Source organism: Biomphalaria glabrata, chromosome 6 (genome assembly GCF_947242115.1).
Source record: "Biomphalaria glabrata chromosome 6, xgBioGlab47.1, whole genome shotgun sequence".
NCBI classification, from domain to species: Eukaryota; Metazoa; Mollusca; class Gastropoda; family Planorbidae; genus Biomphalaria; species Biomphalaria glabrata.
The window spans coordinates 26808559-26833130 of record NC_074716.1 but is presented as its reverse complement, the minus strand read 5'-3'; the positions used below and the strand labels follow the sequence as shown (position 1 = coordinate 26833130).

At 36.4% G+C, this 24572-nt stretch overlaps 1 protein-coding gene across 2 annotated transcripts; it reads left to right on the top strand.

The window, feature by feature from the left end:
* Positions 1-1895: 1895 nt before the first annotated feature.
* LOC106070605 (uncharacterized) lies at positions 1896-24572 on the top strand. 2 transcript variants are annotated; one of them, XM_056034189.1, is made up of 13 exons: positions 1896-2132; positions 3054-3876; positions 10374-10455; positions 11856-12042; positions 15013-15140; positions 15861-16034; positions 19194-19271; positions 19748-19848; positions 21011-21109; positions 21227-21303; positions 22254-22352; positions 23799-23901; positions 23945-24572. In XM_056034189.1, exons 1-12 carry the CDS (start codon positions 2089-2091, stop codon positions 23869-23871), a joined length of 1965 nt encoding a protein of 654 aa, XP_055890164.1. In that variant the 5' UTR covers positions 1896-2088; the 3' UTR covers positions 23872-23901; positions 23945-24572. The 2 variants fall into 2 exon arrangements, with proteins under 2 accessions (XP_055890164.1, XP_013086002.2); XM_013230548.2 differs by having other exon boundaries at positions 1897-2132; positions 23799-24572.

Genomic DNA, 24572 nt, shown 5'->3' with positions numbered 1-24572 from the left:
CGCTAAAAAAAGCAAAATATTCAAATACTTTTTAACAAATAAATTATGTAATGGAAAGAACTTTACATTTACTACCAACTATCCCTATAATGTATGTTATTTCCTTTTTCAATATCAAACAAAATAATTAATCACCAATAATTAATTAACGAATTGATTTATTGTTTTTTAATCCCTGTTTTGTCAAGTACAATAAATAATTGTATAGAGTTTCAACTTGATCCGAGCATGGGAGAAATAATGTGCACAATTATTTAAGGAGACAAAACCTAACCGATTTAGCCATTTCTGTGAATACTAAAGGTCTACTTTTCCTTTTTTTTTCTGGTATCAAACAAAATAAATAGTTACCTGTAATTAACTGATTAACAGGTTATTTTTAAATGATTCATGAATTGTCCTTTAATAACTGGGCACATGTTCAACTTGATCCAAGAAGGGGTGTGGAAGAAATAACGTGTTCAAATCTTTTTGCAAGACAAGACAGACAGTCAGACAGAGCGAATTGATAGATAAAAACTTTGTAAGAGTAGATTTTTACTTAAACTTTAAAAAAAAACATCTAGACTAGACTTTGAAACCATTTCAAGTCCTAGGAGAAAATGTTTTCTTCAAAACGAAACGAAGTCGATTTGAGTTTTGATTCCAGCAGACATTCTTCTCATGATGGTAATGATATGTCAAAGTTAATCTTTGAGACACCTAGATAACTGGATCAAATGTCTCAAAGGATTAAAACTTCATAAAACTGAAGAGCGACTTAACAAAAGGATTGGCTGTAGGAACTGAGAACAACAGATGAGTTAGGGGGAAGGGGAGATAAGAAGAAGGAAAGAAAAGGGAGAGAGAGAGAGACAGGAGGAGGGAGGCACAAACAAAACATCCGCTGTTTGTATCGATCAGTTCAGGCAATGTTCCATATCGATCGGTCCGTCCTGCTTCACAATGTCTTCGAAACTCAACACAGCACGACCCACGCAGCCCAGAGTTCTGGAACTCACATCTTCGTCTAACCATCACTCTGTTATTAGCAAGTTGATTTAAATGCACCTTCAATAACACATCTCAAGACATATACAGTTAAACCATGAAGTCGGATGGATCTATTTCTGTTTCTTCTAAACTAAAAGTATCCGTTGCATTCAATTATGAAATTATGACTTTAATTATTATTAAAAGATGATGTCTTAGTCTTACATGGCTTGTATTGACTGAGTTATGTACTATTGTTCACATGTTGAGTAGGAACGACTTTTGTTTAGTATAGTCGTAAGTGAGAAGAGAGAGAGATGTAAGCATTGGGTAGCTGTCAAATAAAGAACCTTAACCCATTACTTTCCCATCTACAGTGCTCCTGACTAGTTTCAGTTTTTCGCGATGTCAGATTAACATAAACTGCACTACTTTCTTCAGTCTGTTATGCAATCAGTTGTTTATTTATTTTAAATTTTGGCTCTGTGAAAATGAGTTAATATAAAACTGAAAAATAGAAATAAAAGTGTAATTATAACTTTTAACAGCCCACATTTCTTATATTATTCAGTATACTAGCACAAATTCATACAAAAACTATTTCTTCCCAATAGACAGAGTGAGAATCGGGTTATGCGACGTAGCCAAGAAAACCTTTCAATAAACGCAATTTACATCTTTAATTAGCAGGACAGACAAGATTAAGACAAACTATAAATAGCTAACTCATGGCAATCGTATCAAATTTTATAGACAGTTCAAGAATTTATAAAGATTTCTATGAACAATTTGTATGTTCTTAATTTTCAACTAACTAAAGTTCCTACTATTCGCTTATTAGCAACAAATATGTCTTGCCAGTAAACGGACTGTTCACAAAATGAAATCTGATTGGTTCAAACTGGAAGTGATGTCACAACTCATGTTATGATAATGGTGTTCAAAATGGCGATGGTCAACAAGGCGGCTTCAGGAACGAACGGTCAAGACATGAAGTATTAAAATCGAAACTCAAGGAACGCTTTGAATTGATGTTCGGTCATTTTCAATGGCATCATCAGACGTGGACATTTGAGTGAATTCTGTTACAGGATTCCAGCGAAGATTAGCACGAACATGATGAAATTACACAGACCCCTCTGCTCGGACGTAACATTGAGGTTTGTTCATTTATTCCTATAGAAACAAATATTGTTTGTAGTTTCATTCAGTTCATTCAAAGTTCAATCTAGCGATTGGTCCATCATTGTGTTTGTTAAATTGAAAAGTCCAACAGTTCAGTTTGTATTTAATATTCATCAGTTCTTTGACTAAGAAAATATTCCATTTTAACAAAAAATAACATTTTTAAAGTAATGGGCTTTGTTGGAGAGTATAACCAATAGAGTCTATGCAAAACACTTATAAATGCCTAATATGGCCATTTGTACTTCAATATTACTTTATACACAAGATCATAACAGACATTTCATAAAACAAATAAGAATTTTTGTAGGACTTCGTTTATAATATTTTTAGGGTCGCGATTATATTTAATTATATATCCTATTATACTATATATTATCATATATACTTCCTATTGATTGATATTGTTTTAAAACCTGTTTTTACCTGTTTTAAAAGTAGTTTATATATGTTCGTAAAACAAAGTAATGCGCTTTTAGAGGACAATAAGTAGCCTCTACATATCATTTCAATATTATACGGATGATAGTAATTTATAATAGTATGGAAATTGAGCCTGAGACACCAAAATTTTCTTTTCAACCTTGTTACCGAAATGGTTTTCATCCATGTGCATAAAAAAAGCATACTTTATTTCACAAACAATAAAGTCAAAAGTAGCCCTGGTACCGATTTCGAGCATGATTAATGCGATTCTGAAATCGCATTTTGATAATATTTCTGTTTTTATTTACAAAATTCTATAGAAAAGTTTGGCAAAGATAAAGCAAGATGTAAATAGAGATAGAGAGACGAATGTCAGTCAAATAAATCAATATTTTTTACGAGCCAAGGAAATGATGTTTTTGTCTTTATATTATTTTTCTGGTGTTGACGTCAAATATTTTTCATTTCAGACTTGTTGTTGACATTTCACCCGGTTTTGATGATGATGATGATGACACTGATTATACTGACATTGATGGAAAAGATGACACCGCCAACGATTTGGACAACGGCAACGGCCCAGCGCTGGACACCATAACAAGGAAAAACCAGAACTTTTACAAGACGTCCAACAGCAACACCACGCAAGACAACACGGCCTCCAGCCTGGACTTCAACCTGAACAGACATCAGCATTCGCGGTCCCAACACCGGCAACACAACCACAGCAGCTGCAGCTGGTATTCCCGCCAGAACACGCCGGACAAAACCGCCAAGGACATTTACAACCAAGAGCACGTCCTCAACGGCGAGACGTATGGTGAGAACTTCCACAAGGTGCCCTTGGACTCTGAGTTCAAGCGGTTCGTGGAAGAAGAAGGCAACGACTACAAAGAAGAGTTCGATGACACCTGGGAGGAGGAGACCCAGATGAACTTGTCCCAGACTAGCGCCCCCATCGAGCGCAGGTTCAATCAGTATTCAGACGCGGAGCTCTCCAGCAGCCTGGAGGATGTGCCCGGCCTGGAAGTTTGCAAAAGACGTGCTTCAAAGTGTTGTGAGGACGAGTGCGAGGAGCAGTCTTTGTACGACTCCAACGATGGAAGCATCCCCCCAAAGAGACGCTGCCTGCATGAAGGCGGGGACGAGGGCTACGAGAAGGGAAGTGAAGAGTCTGGAGAGTTTGAGGACGTGGACGAGAGTCTAGACAACTTCGAGGATGTTGTGATGCCAGAAGCTCCTGAGGAACTTCCAATCGATTGTGATGAAGATGTAGATGTCTTTGATAAACAAGTAAGTTTGGACGAAGTTGGTCTTATTATTGTTAAAAATGTATCTAACAATGGGCTCACAAAGTGTTTAGCACATGTCAGGTTTAGGATTTATTTAGGTTGTTCAATAGCTTAATGAACTAAAGGTCCCGAGGTTCAACCTGACAAGAACATCATTCACACACAGTCGTACTTAGAGTAATCAACTATGTGGATGATTATTTAAATAACAAAATTATTAATTTAATTGTATTATACTGAAATATGTATATGTATTTTATGATAGAATGATGAAACAAGTAATAGTATATATATATATATATATATATGTGTGTGTGTGTGTGTGTGTGTGTGTAGAGATAGATAGATAGATAGATAGATAGATAGATAGATAGATAGATAGATAGATAGATTCAATAATTACACATAAGCACCTTGCTACTGCTACAACGTCACCATGATTTCATAGTAAATCAGACGCTGACCGACTGACGTCACAATATTGTCAACATCGGCAATGATAGAGTTAGACCTGGACTAATCCCCAACTGTTGTGTAACGGCCACTGACACCCAACGCCGTCAATAATCGCCAATCTGACAATGTGACTCAAGACTGTAACAGATACTTCAGAGGAGATAAGCGACGCCACCACTGGCAAAGAATCGAGTTCAGTAAATACAACTCCAACACTGGCACCCTATAAACAAAATAAAGACAAAACTCAACTTCTACTCCAAAACTAGAAATAGTGACAACCTCATACAACGTAGCAAACAATTCCAAACAAAAACACAAGGCACTCTGGCCCCGTACAAGGAGGACGCGTAGAGGAAACAAAAAACTTGAAGTTGGGAGAAAGTAAAAGACACTTGTCCAAACAACGTGACAACACATTTTGTATAGCGACCTCCAGTCAGTGGCTGTAACGTTTCAATGTATAACAACAACTAATTTCTTTCATTGATCTGAACAAGGTTAGCAATGTTACATTATTCATTTGGAGAAGTATCCTACTAGCATCTAAAAACACGTTTTCTCTTATTGTTACCTTTTTTGTTTTTTTTAGTACAGTAAAATTTCGAAAACTATTAATTTTGTCATTGTATATCATAAAATTTACATTTAAACTTGATTCTGTTTTTATGGTTTTTTTTTTTTTCGATGTATTTCTTTTTTTATGAATGTATTTAATTTTTTGTTTAATCTATAAGAACCGAGAAGATTTCGTCCACACTTTATACACTCTAGTTAAACATTATAGTTTTCTAAACGATAAATTTGTGAGTAGTTTATATGTAATTTGCATTTCACTTATCATGTATTATAACATTCTACTCCTGGCTGAATGTCACTTCACATTAGAGAATCGAGGAAGTCCTCACAGGTTTCCAACTCAGCTCAGACAAATATTTCTTTGTCTATAAAGAATTTAAAATAGGGCTTTAAGACAGAAAAAATATGGAAACATTGAATTTTTTAAAATGTGAACTAAGTAGTTAAAGAACGCAAATGTAAACTCAGAGGTCACAAAGACTTTCCTTTGGGGAACATACCAGGAAAATGAAGAAGAGGCAGACAGAGATTGCGATGGGAAGACAGCATTGAATGAAATTCAATCCGAAGCAAAAAGACAGGAACGGAGAAAGAGATCGACAGATCTTGTGTGGTGCCTCAATGGCTCAACAGATTAAGGGATAGTTTAAGGTCAAGGTGAAATAGTCGCTTGGGAAACTTTTAAAATGCTACAGATCAACATCTTTGCAACATTTGTAAATTTTTGTGTGGCTATAACATCGAACAACTGAGTTTGTATACAATGTGATGAGAAAAAAAAGATAACGACAGGACTAGAAAGTCAAAGCTGGTATGGTTAATGAAATGTATTGAAATGATATAACTAACGAATGGAATGTTAATGAAATTTAATACTGAGAAATGATGTCAATCAATGTTCACTGTCTAAAGAATTTAAGAACAAACGTTATAAAGTACTCACTACTACTCAAAACAATCGATTAGCAAATTGTTGGGGCTGTGAATAGAACTACTCCACACGCATATTTATGAGATAAAACTACAGCATTCAGGAGACTCTAGGTAATATGTTCCATGGTCAACTCTACTCAACGACTAAACTCAAGTGAAAACATCAACGCAATGCAATTGGTACACAAAGGATTCAGTGTCTTCAGGACTCAGTTTCTCCTCAATCGTACAGGGAAGAAAAAAGAACAGTAAGTCAATGGAAGGGACTAAGTCAAGGAGAGGCAGAGAATTGTCATCGAGGAAGCTGGTCAATGAAATATTTGTGGCACCTCGAACAGTTGGTCACAAAACCTGAAAGGTGAAAGAATAAATACCAAAGTAAATCGAAAGAAGTGGACAGTAAATGTCCGGTCGTTGGCTTGTAGCTCCAAACAGCTAGTGGAAGTAAACCGAAGTAGACCCACACAATAAACATAAACAAGCTTCTTGTGAAATAAAACTGAATAAAAACTTTTCTTTATAAATGTACACAGATTGAATTTGAAAGTGGATTTAGAAAATCAACTGGAAATAATTTAAGATACAAATCATGAAAATGACACGTCTTTTGGTCTCACGTCACTTGCTTGTCTCCCCATTCTCAACAGTATTTATTAACTAGATTTACGTCAACCAACGTCATTATTTCATCAGAATCCATTCAGCATACACAACCAGAAATGAACTCCAATTGGTGGCAAGACTGGAAGGATCAGTCCTCCCGTTCAGCCTTGGCGAGAAACTCTGCTGTTAGGAGTAGTGCCTTTAAGCTCCTATACAGGTCAAGTGACTCTGCAGACAAACTACTCCGCAGCTCTCGGAGCTGCGGACACTCTTGCATGAGATGCGTCACTGTTTCCACCGACTCTCCACAGTGTCGGCAGTGGGCATCAAAATTTGGCAGGAACCGGGCAAAGTAAGCACTAACAGGGCAGTGCCCCGTTCTACACTGCGAATTTTTTAGCCTCCACCATGGATCGTCGCGGTCCGGGCGATGCAAATGCTGAAAGGCTCCACGGGCTTTGTCGGAGCCATCCCAGGATTTAAACCACTTGTCACGTACCCACTCTCGGATTAATGTCGTAGCTTGGTTAAATGTACTTGGGGCTACGAAAGTGGGCACGGCCAGCGCTCCTTTTCGTGCTAGAGCATCAGCCGCCTCGTTACCACACCACCCCCACGCCGCAGTGCGAAGGGCATACACAACCAGAAACATCCGCCCTATTTTCCTCATGGTTACATCAGAAACAGTCCATAAATACACACATTGTAAAATATCTGTGAAAGAATGACAGCTGAGACATTCACGACATAAACTACGACACAACAAAAGTGTAAACACTCTCCTTATTTCTCTACACAAACATTGGCTGCAGATGGTTTTGTTACTGGCGTACTGTACATTTTTTTTTGTACCATGTTGTTGTTTCTATTGTTAATGTTGCTGTTCCTTGTTTTGTTAAAGGTGCTATTGTTTGTTTTTGTTGTTTGTGTTGTTGTTTCTGTTGTTATTGTTGTTGTTAAAGATGTTGTTGTTTGTGTTGTTAATGTTGTTAATGTTTATGTTGTTAATGTTGTTGTTTCTGTTGTTAATGTTGTTGTTTCTGTTGTTAATGCCATTGTTTTTCTTACTTCTGTTCTTAATGTCGATGTTGTTTGGGCTAGAACTCTTTAGAAACATTTTTCTTCTGTTCAAGAACTAATCAAATTACTGTCACATTGTAAAATATAACACAGTCAACTAGGACAGGGCATCACGAAATTATCTTTCACATAGAGAAAGAGAGAGAGAGAGAGAGTGAGAGTATTGTATTGTTTTGTATTGTATTGTATTGTGTTGTATTGTATTGTATTGATTCATTGCAGTTTCAGATTGAATTCTTTTAAAGAAGCAGTTTTTTTTGTCAGCTTAAAGTTCGTGTCACTAATGAACTAAAAGATAAAAGAATCGTTTGAAAGATTATTATAAACATAAAATTATTATTATATATATAATAACCTAGTTCACTTGAATATATAAGCAGTGGCGTAGCTAGGGTGAAGGGGTGGGAGGGGAGAGAATTTGAAGATCCCCCCGGGCCCCCACTTGAGGGGGGCCCCTAAATGAGTGTCCGAAATTTGTTGCTAAATAAATTAAATATTACGTCACTGCCATGTCATCTTGTTTTTTACGTTGTTCTATAAGTCGATGACCCTGTCGCATGTATTCCACACAGAGTAGTAACACTTTCCGTGCGGGGTTACTCTCAATTTCAAGGAGTAGCTTCCATAGCGCTGACTAGTGGCGCGTTACTCTCGGGAAGTAACTTGGTACATAGGGTAGTTTATTTCATCATCTTTATCATTTAAGAAGAAACCTGATAAGAGCACTGAAAACAAAGGAGACAATGAACGTGTCGAAGAGAAGTATCACTATTCAGATGATTCGTACAAAGCTACAGCAGTCGAAGCAGTGAAAATGTCTCTTGATGAGAGAAGTAGTGCTGAAGAGACTCCAGGGGAATATGGGAAGACACATTATTTGTCACCACAAATTCAAAATGAGTTCATAAACTTGATGAGCAATAAAGTTAGGGAATCATTTGTTGGGAAAGTCAAGCAAGTTAATTACTTTTCTCTTATGCTTGATTCCACCCCAGATGTTTCTCATCAAGAACAGGTATCCCAAATAGTTTGTTACTTTGATGTTGATAAGTTCGAAATAGTTCGAAATAAAAGAGTCAATCATTGAATACTTTGACATTTTGAAACCTGATGGAAAACATTATGAAGAACTTGTTTTGAAAACTCTTAAAGATATTGAACTGGACTTCGATGTGTGCAGAGGTCAAACCTATGATAACGCAGCCACAATGAGTGGCCGTCTGTCTGACCTGCAGAAACGTCTCTTAGACTTAAATCCAAAGCAACATTTCTGAACTGTGATAATCACTCTCTGAACCTGGCAGCTCTTCATTCTGCTGAGATAGATCCAACGATTCTCACCTTTTTTTTTACTTTTGGAACTGTACAAGAATTGTTCAACTTTTTTTCCAATTTTACCCAACAGATAGGCCAAACTGAAAGAAGCTGGAGCCTGAAGTTTAAAAAAGGAGAGTAATACAAGGTGGTCCGCAAGAGAAGAAGTTACGTCGGCAGTTTCCTTGCATCTCAACAAAATCATCAAGCTGTTAAAGAAACTTTCTGAATCAACAATTGAAAGAATGAACAATGTACATAATCTTCATGCAGTGGAAAATTATGAATTTTTCGCGTATCTGGTATTTTGGTCAAATCTCCTGCGCCAAATAAATGTAGTTCGGAAGAAACTACAAAAGTCTGGACTACAACATGGGAATCTTCTGAAGAAATTAAAACCCTTTCATGCTTTCTGCAAAATGATGAGAAACTGATTACTCAATCCATCGAAAGAGCAAAAGAAGGTAGTGAATGCTATGGATTTCCTGTAATCAAAATAACCAGAAGAAAGAAAAGACTTGATGGGGAGTTGAGTTCTGATGTAGGACTGTCAATAGAACTGCAATTCAAACGTGTTGCGACGGAAGTGCTGGGCAGACTTCATATGGAGATGAAGGACAGATTCCACAGGCTGGAAAACAGTGTGGACACCTTTGGGTTTCTTCTTGAACCAAGACACCTCTTGGAGTCTATGGATAATGACACGCTATTGAAAAACTGCTACTTTTTCCTGTTTGATAAAATACAGGCAAATCGCTTGTTCAGTGATGTCCTTGATGCACGAGCACTTTTCATCAACAAACCAGTGCCACAATCACCAATTGATATATTTAGGTAGCTGGCTTCATATGGTAATGATGTGTGCTCAAACCTTGCAACATCCATTCGAATACTGCTAACTCAGGCCACTTCCATTGCGTCATCTGAGAGATCATTCTCAAAGCTCAAGTTAATCAAAAACTATCTCAGGAGCACAATGACGCAAGAAAGGCTTAGCATGGTTTTAATGTCACTGAAATCATAAATACTAGACACTATCGAGGTAGATGATGCTGTAGATGCCTTAGATGCACAGAAAGCACGACATGAAACGATAGGAATTGAGATTTGTCACATGTGCATTATCTCGCCAATAAAAAACGGTATTATTTATTAAAAGAGTCTTAATGATTATTTCTTGTTAATTTTACTGAATACTGTACCAATTTGAACGCTTACTTAGCGTTTAGCAATGACAGTAGACGATAACGAAAGGCTTTGAGGTATCCTTTACACTAGCTCTGTAAAACGTGACTCAAGTCATTATAAACAGAAACTATTTATAAAGTAGATTATCTCATGTCATGATGTCGATTGTCAAAATGAAAGGAGCCCCCAAAAGAGGTCAATCCTCCCGGGCCCCCAAATCCCTAGCTATGCCTCTGGATATAAGAAGTCTTTTTGTTTAACCTGGCGCCTGATAAAAATAATTCACTTAATATTTTGTATAATGTCAACTCCTGTCACTTATCACTGCCATGATCTGTCATGCAGATTGAGCCGTCTCTGATTACTTCATACTACGGTGACATTGGTGAGAGTGAGTTGGCCAAGAGTATCATACAATCTGTCCACGGTAAGTTACACGTACACACACACACACACACGCTTTTATCAGTGCTTACCGAGCCAGAAGGGAGATAACTTCCAAAAACAGTTGTTTAGGTGAAAATTGTGGTTTGACTAATTAGAATAGCATTTTAATACGAAGTGATTCAGTTCTAGTTAAATGATGTCTAAATTTATTGAGAATCTACTCAGACGAGTCCTGTCGTTCATACAAGTTGTTTATACAAGACATGTCACTCACAGAAATCTACCCTAATGCACAATTGGTAATGAAAAGTTTAAATGAATTTAATTGAAAAGGATCTTTATGGGGTTTCTTAAACTTTTGTTCCTTTATGAAGACAACTGTATAAATAGAATAGCATGTACAATCAACATTTAATTGAATTTCATTCTTTGACTGTAATTACATATTGGTAGAAATAATAAAGACTCCATGAGCGTAGCCAGGGGGTGACCCCCCCCCCCCGAAATAAAATCCCCCCCCTCGGGGGGAGGAAGACGGACTTTAGTGACTGATTTTTTGCTTTGATTTTATTTATTTTAGGTGAGATTTTAATACTAAACCATCACTTGCCCCAGCACAGCCAAGGGGGTTTTGATTTTAAAACCCCTACCAAGGGGTTTTGAGTTTAAAACCCCTTACCAGGGGTTTTTGCAGTTAAATCCCCCTCTTCTACAAAACAAAAAAATGCAAACGACAATCCTCAAATTCCAAGAGCACAGTTAAGGAAGATTTTGATTTTAAAACCCCGTCCAAAATTTACGATAAACCCGACAAAATGAATGACGCATAATAAGAAATGGGATGACATCCTAGTACAACTTGGCGCCACACATTCATGGAGGTCCTCGGAGCAGGTGGGAAGAAGTTTAAGACATTACCAGTGACAGATTTTTGTGGAAATAGCTTGACGGCAAATGCGGCGAATGGTGCGGGAGGGTCTAAGTCAGTAAGAATATCACACTAGGTTTTTGAAATAAGACTTTTTAATAGCAGGAAAATGCACTGTAGATACCTCAGAATATGCATTTTGTTGGCATTCAATACCAGAAATAGTGCTCTTGGCGGCGGGGCTAAGCCCCGCGCTGGGGGAGGTCCTAGCGCTCTCCCAGACCCCCTTGCTAGCAATGGCTGAGAGTCAACAATTTTTCCACTAACTACAGGAAGAACCTATTCTAGGGCACAATAAACATGTTCCGAAAAAAATGAATTGTCAGAATGTAATACACACATACATACATACAAATATAATTTTTTTTTCGCGGGGGGGGGGGGGGCGGGGAGAAAAAATCTCCCCCTAACCCCCCTCCGACAAAAATTCCTGGCTACGCCCATGAAAGACTCTATTCCTATTACACAAGAACACTGATTGCTAATACATAATATCAATTGTTCTTCATTAGCTGACGTCATATCCGACGAAATGACGAAATCAATCGCTGAGGAAATCCACGACGTCCTGGTGGGCGATGGTCATACAAAGACAGACGTGGACCCGCAAGAAAAACAGCTACCGTTCCCTTACCCCTTCATCCTGAAACATGCAGGTCACCTGTTTGACACCAGCAGATTTCTGTTTGCTACGGCCAGGTAAGACATTCACAATCATGAACTCAATTGCCATTTGTTTTTGGCTTATCTGCTTACTTAGCGTTTAGCAATGACAGTATACGGTAACGAAAGGCTTTGAGGTATCCTTTACACTAGCTCTGTAAAACGTTTTTCAAGTCATTATAAACAGAAACTACTTTCATTGCGGATGTTCATACTAAATGTTAACCTCGGTTATCTGCTCTTTGTTTACATTCGAATCTTATATTTTGTAAGTATAAAGTTTTTCAATACTTCCGAAATGTTTACCCCGAATACACCAAAGAGCTTGCTATTTATCATTGATAGTTTATTTATCAAAATTTCTTTGCCTTGGTTTTATATTCAAATTTATTTATATCAATATTTAAAATCAGTTTGCGATACGGATAGATGAAGAGTCATATTTAATAATTCAATACACCATACTTAGGTTTCATATTTTAATATTTTTTTTTTCAATAATGATACTATACAATTAAAAAAGCACCAAAATTTAAAGTTAAAGAAATAATGATCTACTACATTTTATAATTATACCTATATAGATTTCTGACATTTAATCGAATGCTTGTGTCCTATAACAAGACCCAGATATTTTGTTCTGCTCATGTTTCTGTGACGTCTCTTGTGAATGGGAGATAATCTCAAAAGTCAATATTCTAGTTATTGTTACACTCTCCGTACCAGCTACAATCTCACTTCTGCTACATTGTCTGCGCCTTAACTCGCGCGGTGCCAGCTTCCCATAATCAATACAGCAGTGAAAGGCTGCCAGAACTGTTGTTATCTAGGTCAAAGATGGATATTCTTTTTTGAGTCTAGAAATCCGAGATTATCTCCTGTTCCTTTTTTGGAAATGTGTTAATGAAAATCTTAGCTTATTGAGAAAATGAAGTGTAAAATGCACACTTTTGGTGTTAAGTTCTTTCAAAACCTATCAGAAAAGCCAGGGAAAAGTTGGACGCATGCTACAAGCAGCTATCAAAGTCATCACCCTGAAATAAAGGCGGTGGGTTCTTTGAGTTAAAATTATTTGAGAAGCAATACATGTATCTTACATTGGTTACAATATACTCGGAAATCTTAACCATTAACCACCGTCACGGTTGATGCACATCGCGGCTAGACAATTGTGTCAGGCTATGTTAATGTGGATAGCTGTTGGGCTGATCAGAAAAGTCTGAAAAATCTTCATCTGATATTTTGTAAATAATTGCGCGGCTCAATAGGAAAACAAACAAAATATAAACAATGTTTAAAAAAAACAGCATGTGAAAGAAAAGAACGCCACATTTACAGCCTAATCTCTCAAGACTATTATATTTATTTCCCTTTTCTATATCTAACAAAAATATTTAATTACCACTAATTTACTAATTAATTGTTTAATTTTTTTGATTGATTCATATTTTGTTAGGGGCATTTAAAAACTGCAAAGTTTCAATGAATGAGAAGTGGGAGAAATAGCGTGTACAAAATTTGTACCAGACAGACAGACGGAGTGAGTGAATTTATGTGGAGGTCAATTTTGGATGCCACTCAATCTAGGCTCTCCGTCATTCTTGTCTGCATTTACTTGTAGACCCGAATAGGCGTCGTCGGCATACGGTCATTAAATGTGTAAACTTGGCTAATGACAACATCTTTCAGGGCGTATTAGGTCTTGTGAATTTGTTCTTTGAGAATTCCAGTCCAGCGAAAATTGTCACCTAAATAGTTTTCAAATCCTTAGTTGATCTTTTATAATAAGGGTTCTAAGTGCAATTTATCTAACCATGTTTTATCTATGGATAAACTTGGTAGCAATGTAGACAGATTGATAGATAGATGAACTTGTTCAATGTAGACAGTATGATAGATAGATGAACTTGTTCAATGTAGACAGTTTGATAGATAGATGAACTTGTTCAATGTAGACAGTTTGATAGATAGATGAACTTGTTCAATGTAGACAGATTGATAGATAGATGAACTTGTTCAATGTAGACAGATTGATAGATAGATGAACTTGTTCAATGTAGACAGATTGATAGATAGATGAACTTGTTCAATGTATACATAGGTGATTGAATGGGAGGTGAATGGATTGTTTCTGGTTGAGATATTGCCCACTAGATTGAGCATTAAGAGACAGTGTGATGTGTATTTATAACGAAATGATTGAATGGGTGAATGCATCTATAACACACACACGCGCACAATATTTAAGCATTTCAGACAAAAATGTATCATTGCTCTTAAAGTTGACATAACTGTTAGTTACAATTTACATATCTCTATTTTCTTTCGTAATCTAAGTTTATAAAATTTTTATGCAATTTCTAAAAGATAAATAGATTTGTTTTTGTTTGTTTGTTTTTTTATATAAAGAAATTCAAAAAGAAATTCGAGGCCATTTCCTGTTCCCTTGAGAGTGTCTGAGAGACCATTAGGAAATACATTCACTGGTATTGATTTCTCTGTCACTCTGTCCCCGAGGTGACAATAACCCAAACCAGACCAGGCTGGACCTAGTTAGACAGTCCAAGAGAAAGGGAAAGACCGTCCATATTTATTTATACGCTTAGAAAAAAATTTGCATATCAACTAGAAAATCCTTTCTGATAAATAATTATCTTTGTTTTATCTATTAATATTATATAATCATTTTGTTGTGTTTTTTTTTATATATATCAAAACAATCTGTCATGGTTGAAAGGCGTGTCAACAACACACATTCAAATGTTATTCCATGTCAATGACATGATTAAGAACTAGACATAATTTTTTTTTTAAAGTAGCTCACATTTTCTAAAGACTGTTTTGGCCTCACTTTGAAACAATCTTCTTTACTATGTAATTCACCAAGCTATCCCCTGTACTCACTAATTATTTTTCAAAGCTTTTCTATCCATCAGTTATCTTTGTTATCACCGTTGTTATATCTAGCTAACATTGTGTGCCATTTGTGTTTGTTTCCTTGACAAGGTCAAGGAGCTCATCTTGTACATCCAGGTCCACAGTTGATGACGTCAGCTATGACACCTCCAGAACATCTTCCGGTACCAACACTTCTATACGACAACATAAAGTTATTACTTCAACACCAATCAAATGTAAGGCCTGGATCACGTGATGTCTTCGAAACAATGTAGCAATTTAAAAATAAGAATTTAGCTCTGCTCTTTAGCGAACTGTTTTCTCGTAACTAGTTTTGTTTTCTGACACTAAAACTACTTTGAAAAAAAACAACACTTTTAAAGACAAAAGTTCAGACGTCCATCTATTATGTCTCCAATGATTCATCTCGCCTTCTGTCTTGGCGTTAGAAGATCTTAAGAACAAATGGTATTTTAGGATATTCTCCAATATGTTTTCTTAACTATCTTGGTTTATTTATATGTCTAAACCTCTTTTTGGGGACGCGGTGATTAAATGGTTAAGCACTTGGCTTCAAAACCTGGGGTCCTGGGTTCGAATCTCGATGAAAACTGGGCTTTTTTGAATTTCGAGATTTTAAGGCGCTCCTAAATCCAACCACTTTAATGGGTACCTGACTTTAGTTGGGAAAAGTAAAGGAGGTTGGTCGTTGTGCTGGCCACCTCACGCCCTGCTCGTTAACCGTTGGCCATTGAAACAGATGACCTTAACATCATATCAAAGTCTGAAAGGGGAACTTAACTATTTTTTACTTTAAACCTCTTTTACTTTTTGCTTATTGCTTGGAAAGGAATTTTGTATTCCCAAAACCTTGATTCAGTCATTTTTTTACTGCATAATCTGTTGCTGTATCGCAGAACAAAACTATCACTAATAGAAAGATGTCTTAATGACAGGTTCATCTAACGACCAAAAAAAGAGCAATGTAAATAAAGTGACGAGCACGAAAGAGTTGGAAGTGACTCACAGAGGTCTCCACAGGTTCATACCTCGACACAAGGATGAAATTAACATCGGTATAGGTGACCCACTGCATGTCATTAAAGAGTGTGATGATCTCTGGTGTGAAGGTAAGTCTATGTCCACTGTGACTATGAATTGGACAGGGTGGTCAATAACCTAAATCCAATTTACGAAATAAAATAATGTAATTCTGCAAGCATCACGAAAAGATTGAACACACACTATTATCACAAAATATAACTTATTTCAATAATAAATTTATACAAGTATTTAACATGAAACTTTAAACTTATTGTCACCCCTTTTATAGATTTTAAAGAAAAAAATCTCCAATTGGAAATAAATTCAACCATTTTATTTCTAATTAACTTCCTTTCATTCTCTAATCTTCTGTTTCATAAACTTGAATGTTCGTGAATCCAATGTATAAGTAAACTTCCTGTTTGCACTTCTGTTTGCACTTCTCTTATAGTTGGTAGTGCGTATGTGAATGCGTGCAACCGTAGCTGGTGCATTGTGGGTTAGACGACTCATCCTATTTAATCACTTTTTTTAAAATTCATTCTTCATGAGTTGAAAAATTAAAAAGTTTGAGTGGAAACTGGACGGGTACTTCGAAAACGGCTCTAAAGATTTTCCTATGAATTATACTGTTTACGTAAGGCTACGTATATCTTAGGTAAAAAAAAAACTACCTAATTGACCACACAGTGAAAACTCTGGTTTGACTGTTATAATTTTTCACAGCATGATCATTTTAAAACTAAATTTGACTTATGTCTTTTTATTTTGAACACGGCTATAGCACGAATGACCGCCCTTGACTGGAATGTTTCTTTGTATTAAGTAAAGGTTTAAATAAATAAATAGACACACATAAATTGCGCACTGTCATAAGTACAAATCATGAGCTGGGGTGTTAATGTAAACCTGATTATGTAGAGCTCTGTGGAATGTGCATCTACATGAATGAAGCATAGTTGTATTACTAAATACAATATTGTATACTAAATTGAATGAGAAATGGTAGACCATCAGCTTCATAATAGTGTAATTGAAATTAACTATTTTCCTTGTTCATGGTTACTTCTTTTGCTTCCCTTCCAAAGCTTTTCATGTAAATTCAGAGAGTTTCGCGCCATTTCCTACAAATATGCGCAGACATTTGGTGCAGTCTCACTGGAGACACAAATGTTGCTGGATGCAGTCTCACTGGAGACACAAATGCTGCTGGATGCAGTCTCACTGGAGACACAAATGCTGCTGGATGCAGTCTCACTGGAGACACAAATGCTGCTGGATGCAGTCTCACTGGAGACACAAATGCTGCTGGATGCAGTCTCACTGGAGACACAAATGCTGCTGGATGCAGTCTCACTGAAGACACAAATGCTGCTGGATGCAGTCTCACTGGAGACACAAATGCTGCTGGATGCAGTCTCACTGGAGACACAAATGCTGCTGGATGCAGTCTCACTGGAGACACAAATGCTGCTGGATGCAGTCTCACTGAAGCCACAAATGCTGCTGGATGCAGTCTCACTGGAGACACAAATGCTGCTGGATGCAGTCTCACTGGAGACACAAATGCTGCTGGATGTTTTTTGTTGTTGATCATTTCTCACCCTGAGTTATATTTCCTTCGCTGTCTTATTTACCTGTCTTAGCCTTTACTTTGCGTCATTTGTCTCCGGTACCATCTAAAGGGACCATCTAGTTTTGAGATCAACTCACTCTGGTTGTCTGTCTAACAAAATGTTTGTACACCTTATTTCTCCCACACCCAAGTTCAAGTTGAAATTTTCCACAATTATTTCTTTTACCTGACAAAGCAAGAATAAAAAATTTAATCAGTTAGTTAATTAATTATTGGTAATTAATTATTTTGTTTGGTATCTCGAGCAAGGGAAAGAAATTGTACTTGACTGATATGGTGATATAAGTTCAATTAGTCCCCTTTATACTTTGTGGAAATAAAAGTTTGAAACTAACAATAGATAAGTATCAAACCTTCTATTTTCATAAGCACTTCTCTGGCACAGTGATTAGTATATTGGCTTGAGGAAATTGTGGAGGCTTCAGCCCTCAAGTCGAATACAGGTCGTTAACCTTTTTTTAAATATATAAATGCCTTTAAAAAGCGATCACCCAGACACCCTCTTATTTCTCCCCCTTCCCAACTGGTCGAGAGAAATGATAGGATCATAGCGCATTGGGAAATCTAAAAGCATGAAATAGCGCTAAACAATTGGTAAAAATATTTGTAATCACACAGATTTATTACTGTTATTCTAGATCTATTACAAATTCAATTAAATGGATGATCTAAACTGATTAATACAACTACGGTTAATAATTTTTTTATTGGTTTTCTTGTATACTAATAGAAAGGGAATTCATATATCCGTTCATTAACTAGTCTATTTACTGTCAAGTTATACAAATGATTGTCCATTTGTTTATGGATAATTAACATAGTCACATTCATTACTTTTGTCCAGGTCTCTGATAGCCTTCTCACCCTTTCGCTAAAACATGAACGTTAAAGGTAGAACAAGCGAACGGAGGAGGCTAACAGTTTCAAATATTTTCTAGGAAATGAGTTTATATAAGGAGATGATGATGGCTCGAATGGACTAAAGTAAAAGAACATCATTAGTCTAATTTTACGAATCTAGTATTGAAATAGGAGGCGCGGTGGCTGAGTGGTAAAGCGCTTGGCTTTCAAACCGGGGTCCAGGGTTCAAATCGTGGTGAAGATTAGGAATTTTACTTTCGGGATCTTTAAAACAGCCAGCTCTAATGGGTACCTGACATTAGTTGGTCCGTTGGTCGTTACGCTGACACTCTCGCTAACCGTGGGCCAAAGAAACAGATGACCTTCACATCACCTGTCCCATAGAACGCAATGTCATTACTTTTACTACTGAAATTAAGTTATATTTGATGTTTTTAGTGCGCGTTCAATACTGCCATGATTTCTATTTGAGGAAAATATTTTGTTTCATCTAATATCTCCGGCAGCACGCTGTTATCAGACATACGTTTCTGAAAGACCTAGACCGGACACGTTACACTGAAGAATATAAGCAATCTAGTCTGTGACGTGACGGACCTAGACAAGTTTTACACCGCTCACTTTGATTTGAGTAGACTTTAGTAGATCTTATGCCACTTTAATTTCCAGAAGTTAATTTTATTGCATTGAAAAAGATTTGTGTTTGTTACTTTGGAAATAAAGTGATCTCCTTTATATAATTGTACAGGGGTCAATCTACGGACAGGAGAGAAAGGAATATTCCCTGCAATGTATGCTAATGACCTCAACTTCTTGGAAGAGTCAGGTAAATTATTACTGTTGATTTTGTTATGTGTTTAATATTGTGAATGTTTTGTTCTCATTCATATTTCTTTACAGGTTTTTTTTTTATTTATTAGAGATTTTCATTTTTTTTTTTAAGTGCAAAGAGCAGAAAAAAAATAATTTGATAAATTTAGTTTTAAAAAAAAAGCAGACTGGCATCCGAAAACTTGTTGACAACCTTTTTTAAACTTTTATACCAAATGTTCGTTTTAAAATGTTAGAAATAAATCTTTAGGGCTGTAAGTACGATCATCTGAAGTCTACTGGTCAGAGTCTGTACCATCGTTTGATCTAAAGATGTCTTACTTTTGTTTAGTAGCTAATTGTGTAAGACTGTGCCTGTCTTAACGTTTGGGACCCGACTCGTGGAATGTCAGTTCTGAATGTTACAAACGACTAACCATTCAACCGTTATGATGCCAGACATTCACCGAAATGTGATATTTCTGTTTGCAGATGATGATGAAGACTATTGGAAGTTTAGCATGCGATTTTTAGGCTCAATAGAAGTGACCTCACACAAAGGGGATGAGACTCTCATACAAGCTATAAACCAGGTCAGTTTCAAATCTTACTCACGTTTGACAAAGTAGACAAAGAATAACAATCGGTTGGTGCAAGGAATGCATCTAATCAGGGCCGGTCTTTCATAGGCCCCGCACGATGCGAATTCTAGGTGTAAATTATTAAATTAAACCATTTTAACTTATTAAAGTGCTCCTGGAATTCTCCTGAAATTATAAAAAATAAGAAAAAGTCATGAAAATCTCCTGAAATTATAAAATCTTCTGAAAACTGATGCAAATCTCCTGTATTATATAAGATAAGATAAGAAAACAGACAAAATTGTCATTTCAGGGTGTCATTCAATATAGAAAACACCAATCCTACTCGCGATTTAAAAAAAACAAAACGAAACGGCTTTGTCAGCTTTCTTTTAATAAAAATGTAATAATAAGCCGAATTTTAACCAAAACAAGAAGTTCAAATACTTAAATTACTTTAATAGTCACTGGCATACAAATATAGATCTAAATCTATCTCGACCTCTTCGAAAAAAACAACAACGATATTTTGCTAGTCGATAGTAAATCTAAAAGGCAGATCTGAATGTTTATCGGCGTTTTGTTGGAAAACTACTATCTACTGTAAAGTTAATTTAACAGTGATTTTGTACTTAGTAAACTATAAATAAAACGCAAAGACGAATTTTTTTTCTAATACAAAATCTTATTTTTCACTTATTATCCAACGAGAAATAGGCCCCGCGCAATCCGTTTCGCATAGGGCCTCGCAACCTGTAGGACCGGCCCTGCATCTAATGATGGTCTGTTTTGGGATCCTTGGGTCTCACAAATAGCATGAAGTCTACATTTTCATTAATGGTATCTAAATCAGAGTTAGGTCGTAGACCTAGTACTGAGGTTCATGTTTTAATTGAAGGTATCCAAATCAGAGTTAGACAGTAGACCTATTATAGAGGTGTATGCCCCATTTTTCCCTAGCCGAGGAGCTAGACATCAGTTGAAAGTGCAATTAAATTTTAATGTTGACAACTTTCGAAAATTTCTCTAAACAAAGTAAAAAATTTCTCTAAACAAAGTAAAACTATCAGTTAAGTTCTTGTGCCTTGATGTCACTGGGGCTAATGTAGCCCCATAACAATGTGAGTTTAAACCCGCAGCCAATCGCTAAAATGTCTTCCTTGTCTTCATGTAGGTGGCTGCCACACAGAAAGATAAAGTCAACACTGCTTCCTTGAGTACACTCGAGATCAACCAGTATGGTATACGTATGATAGACAAAAGCAAAGAAGGAGTAAGTTGTTGTTTCCTTCTTATAAAACGAAGTGACTAGATTTGAGGATGTAGATCTAGACATTACAACAGCCACGTGATCAGAAACTATATTTATAGTAATCTGTTTTATTCACAGCACCAGAAAGACGCATTCTCACATTTTTTTGCACTCAAGAATATCTCGTTTTGTGGCACACATCCTAAAAATAACAGGTAATAACATCTACATAATGTGTGATTCTATTGTGTAACAAAGGCTAAAAATAACAAGAAAAACAAAAAAAAATTAAACATAAATAGCTTATATTAAGTGTAATTGTATCAATTAGTTTGGATTAGTCATGTAATTAAATTTTTAATAGATCAAGACTAACTATAATAAATCTAGGCGATTAGAAATATTTTTACTAACTGTTTTTTTTGTTTGTTTAGCCCTATTTCATGCTTTTAGCTTTCTCAATTCGCTATGATTAGAACAAGTGTCTAGGCAAGTTGGCAAGGGGACTGGGAGAAAGAAGGGGGTATCTATGTGAATGTTACGGTAATCACTTTTTAAATGCATACAAAAAGTTCGCTAATTGCTCAGGCCTCCTCAAGGGGACTAATTCAACTTATACATCTGTCAAGTACGATTTCTTTCCCTTGTTTGAGATACCAAACAAAATAATTAATTACCAAAAGTTAATTAATAAATTTCTTTTTTTATATATGATTCTTGTATTTTCAGGTAAAGAAATAATTGTGCGAAATTTCATCTTGATCCGATATTGGGTGTGGGAAAAATAACGTTTACAAACTTTTAGCCAGACAGAGTGAGTTAATATAAACTTTGTAAATAGCGCCACCAAGACTGCTTCATATAAAATGAGTTAATGTTTATTCAACAAGAGAATAAAAAATGATAACGGAACAGATTTGTTTCATTGGATAACATTATATCTTTTGTTGTTTTTTTACCATACCATACATCTTTATACTGTGTGTGTATTTAATATTTTAGGCTCCATCTTATTAGGGAAATAATGATTATTAACGCGCAATAAATAATACTATCAAACATAAAACTAGATTAGTATATCTTTTGTAGTGTGTATAATAACTACACTCAAGTCTTGAAATAAACTTTTGAAAAATGACCTTGTTGATTTATCTTTGGTCTACAGATACTTTGCTTTCATAACAAAACATCCCCGAGAGTATAAATTTGCATGTCACGTGTTCTATGGCGACAGACCAACTCATCGAGCCCGTGATGCTGTAGGGTAGGTGGATTTGGTTTGAGTTTGAACAATTTACTGACAAAAGCATCGATATCATTCCATAAAGTGATTTTCTATTAAATACAATTATACAGTGTGAAGGCTGTCGATTATAATCTCTAGAGTACATTTAGAAGAAAGTTGTTGTTTTGTTGTTGTTTTTTAGATGATAGAGATTACTATTTAAAAAATATTTTATTGCAAAAAGAAAATGCATTGAGTCTATAGCCCATACTTAAATCTATCTTCTCAGGGAATGACTAGGTGACAAACCTTCCTCTACGTGTAGCTGCATCATTTCACTCTTCTTCCTGTTCTATTCCTGGCCCTTCTTTACATTCTCTCATTGTGCTACTCATCCTGTTCATTCTCCTCCACGTCCTCCTTGTACTTGCCATTCTCCTCTTTCTCATTTTCCTCTTCATTCTTCTCCTCCTCCTCATTCTCCTCCTCGTCTTACTCATTCTTCTACTCTTGCTCCTCCTCTTACCCTCCTGCTTTTTCTGCTCCTACTCATTATACTGTTGCTCCTCCTACCCCTATTCCTTCAGATCCTTCTCATCTACCTCTTCTTCCTCTTTTTACCTCTTCTTCCTCCTTTTACCTCTTCTTCCTCCTTTTACCTCTTCTTCCTCCTTTTACCTCTTCTTCATCCTTTTACCTCTTCTTCCTCCTTTTACATCTTCTTCCTCTTTTTACCTCTTCTTCCTCCTTGCTAAAAGACTTTGCATCGGCTGGCCATTAAAGATCATGCTAAAATAAAACTGTTTTGGGATCTCGGTGACCCCGTGCTGAATGAATTCCCCGTCCAGCCTTGTATACACAATATACAGCAACATGTTAGCCAAGTGGCATAGCGCATGGCTTCCATAAGAAAGGGTCTCAAGTTGAAGATTGAGATTTATGTTTAGTATTTTTAGAACGTACTAAGTTTGCTAACTCTAAATAGGAGCCTGACATTAGGGAAGCAAACCAAAGTTAAAGAGGCGCTACTTGCCCTAGACACACCCTAATGGCACTCTCATCGGTGGTGCCTCCCCAATTCACTGTATGTTTATTATGGGGTTAACTCGGCATTTAATTTGAATTATCTTACATCAAAGAGGGCGTGGTGGCTGAGAAGTAGAGCGCTTGGCTTCCAAACCGAGGGGGTCTCGGGTTCGAACCCTGGTCAAGACAAGGATTTTGAGTTTTGGGGATTTTCAGGCCACTCCTGAGTCCAGCCAACTCTAATGGGGTACCTGACATTAGATGGGGAAACGTAAAGTCTGTTGGTAGTTGTGATGGCCACATAACACCCTCGAGTTAACCGTGGGCCACAGAAAGAGATGACGTTTTACACCATCTGCCCTAGAGATCGCAAGGTGTGAAAGGGGAACTTGACTATTTTACATTAAAACACTAAAGTTTCTAAACACTGTACTCATGATTTTCAATTCTCATCAACAGAGAAGCTTTTAAGCGGTTCTACCAAGAGTATATGGCATTCACACATCCTACTGAAGACATCTACATGGAATGAAGAAGCGAGTAATCTTTGCTTCTGTACTGAGACAGACCGAGCAAGGGAAGTAACCCTTCAGCTGTGTTCAAGATAAACAGCAATAGTATCAACTGAGGGGAAAAAAAACAGACTTCAACTCTTCAAATTCAAACTTAGCCTCTTCAAAGTCTCTTCTAGTCTGTTCCTTTTATATTTTGTCCTATATCTTGAATTACACAATTAAAACTAAGGCTGTGAGCTGAAATAGATATTGTTATTTTGTAGACATTAAGGCTCGCGTTCTCCTGTACTTCAGACTATCAATAAACTATGTCCTTGTAAGTGTTCAAAGTAAATTGTAATTCCAAACTCCTTAAAGAACTAAATGTGTATCTCTGTTGTCTCTGTTTAGTTCTTGTCATTAGGATTAGTAGCTACCATCTTTGTGAAATTCTAATTAGTTTCACTAACATCACTATCAACTTGACCATGATTTATCACAAAATGCGTCTTCCATGTTTTGTTGTATTTTTTTTTATTTACTCGTTGGAATGACCAGATGTAGTCGACACATTTTCAAGTACTCTAAATCCCATGCGGTCACAAACTAACTTTTTTTCTTTTTGATTGCCAAAATTTCATCGCTCAATTCGATCTTATGTTTCACAATCCTGTAGTAGAATACATAGAACATCTAACATGAATGTGAGTATCAATCCCAATAAAAGTACTTGGGGGTA

Coding starts and splice junctions, on each gene's coding strand:
- LOC106070605 (XM_056034189.1), top strand. CDS start 2,089: ATGATGAAATTACACAGACCCCTCTGCTCGGACGTAACATTGAG. Junction 2,133..3,053: donor TGCTCGGACGTAACATTGAG/GTTTGTTCATTT, acceptor TTTTCATTTCAG/ACTTGTTGTTGACATTTCAC. Junction 19,272..19,747: donor CAACTTCTTGGAAGAGTCAG/GTAAATTATTAC, acceptor TTCTGTTTGCAG/ATGATGATGAAGACTATTGG.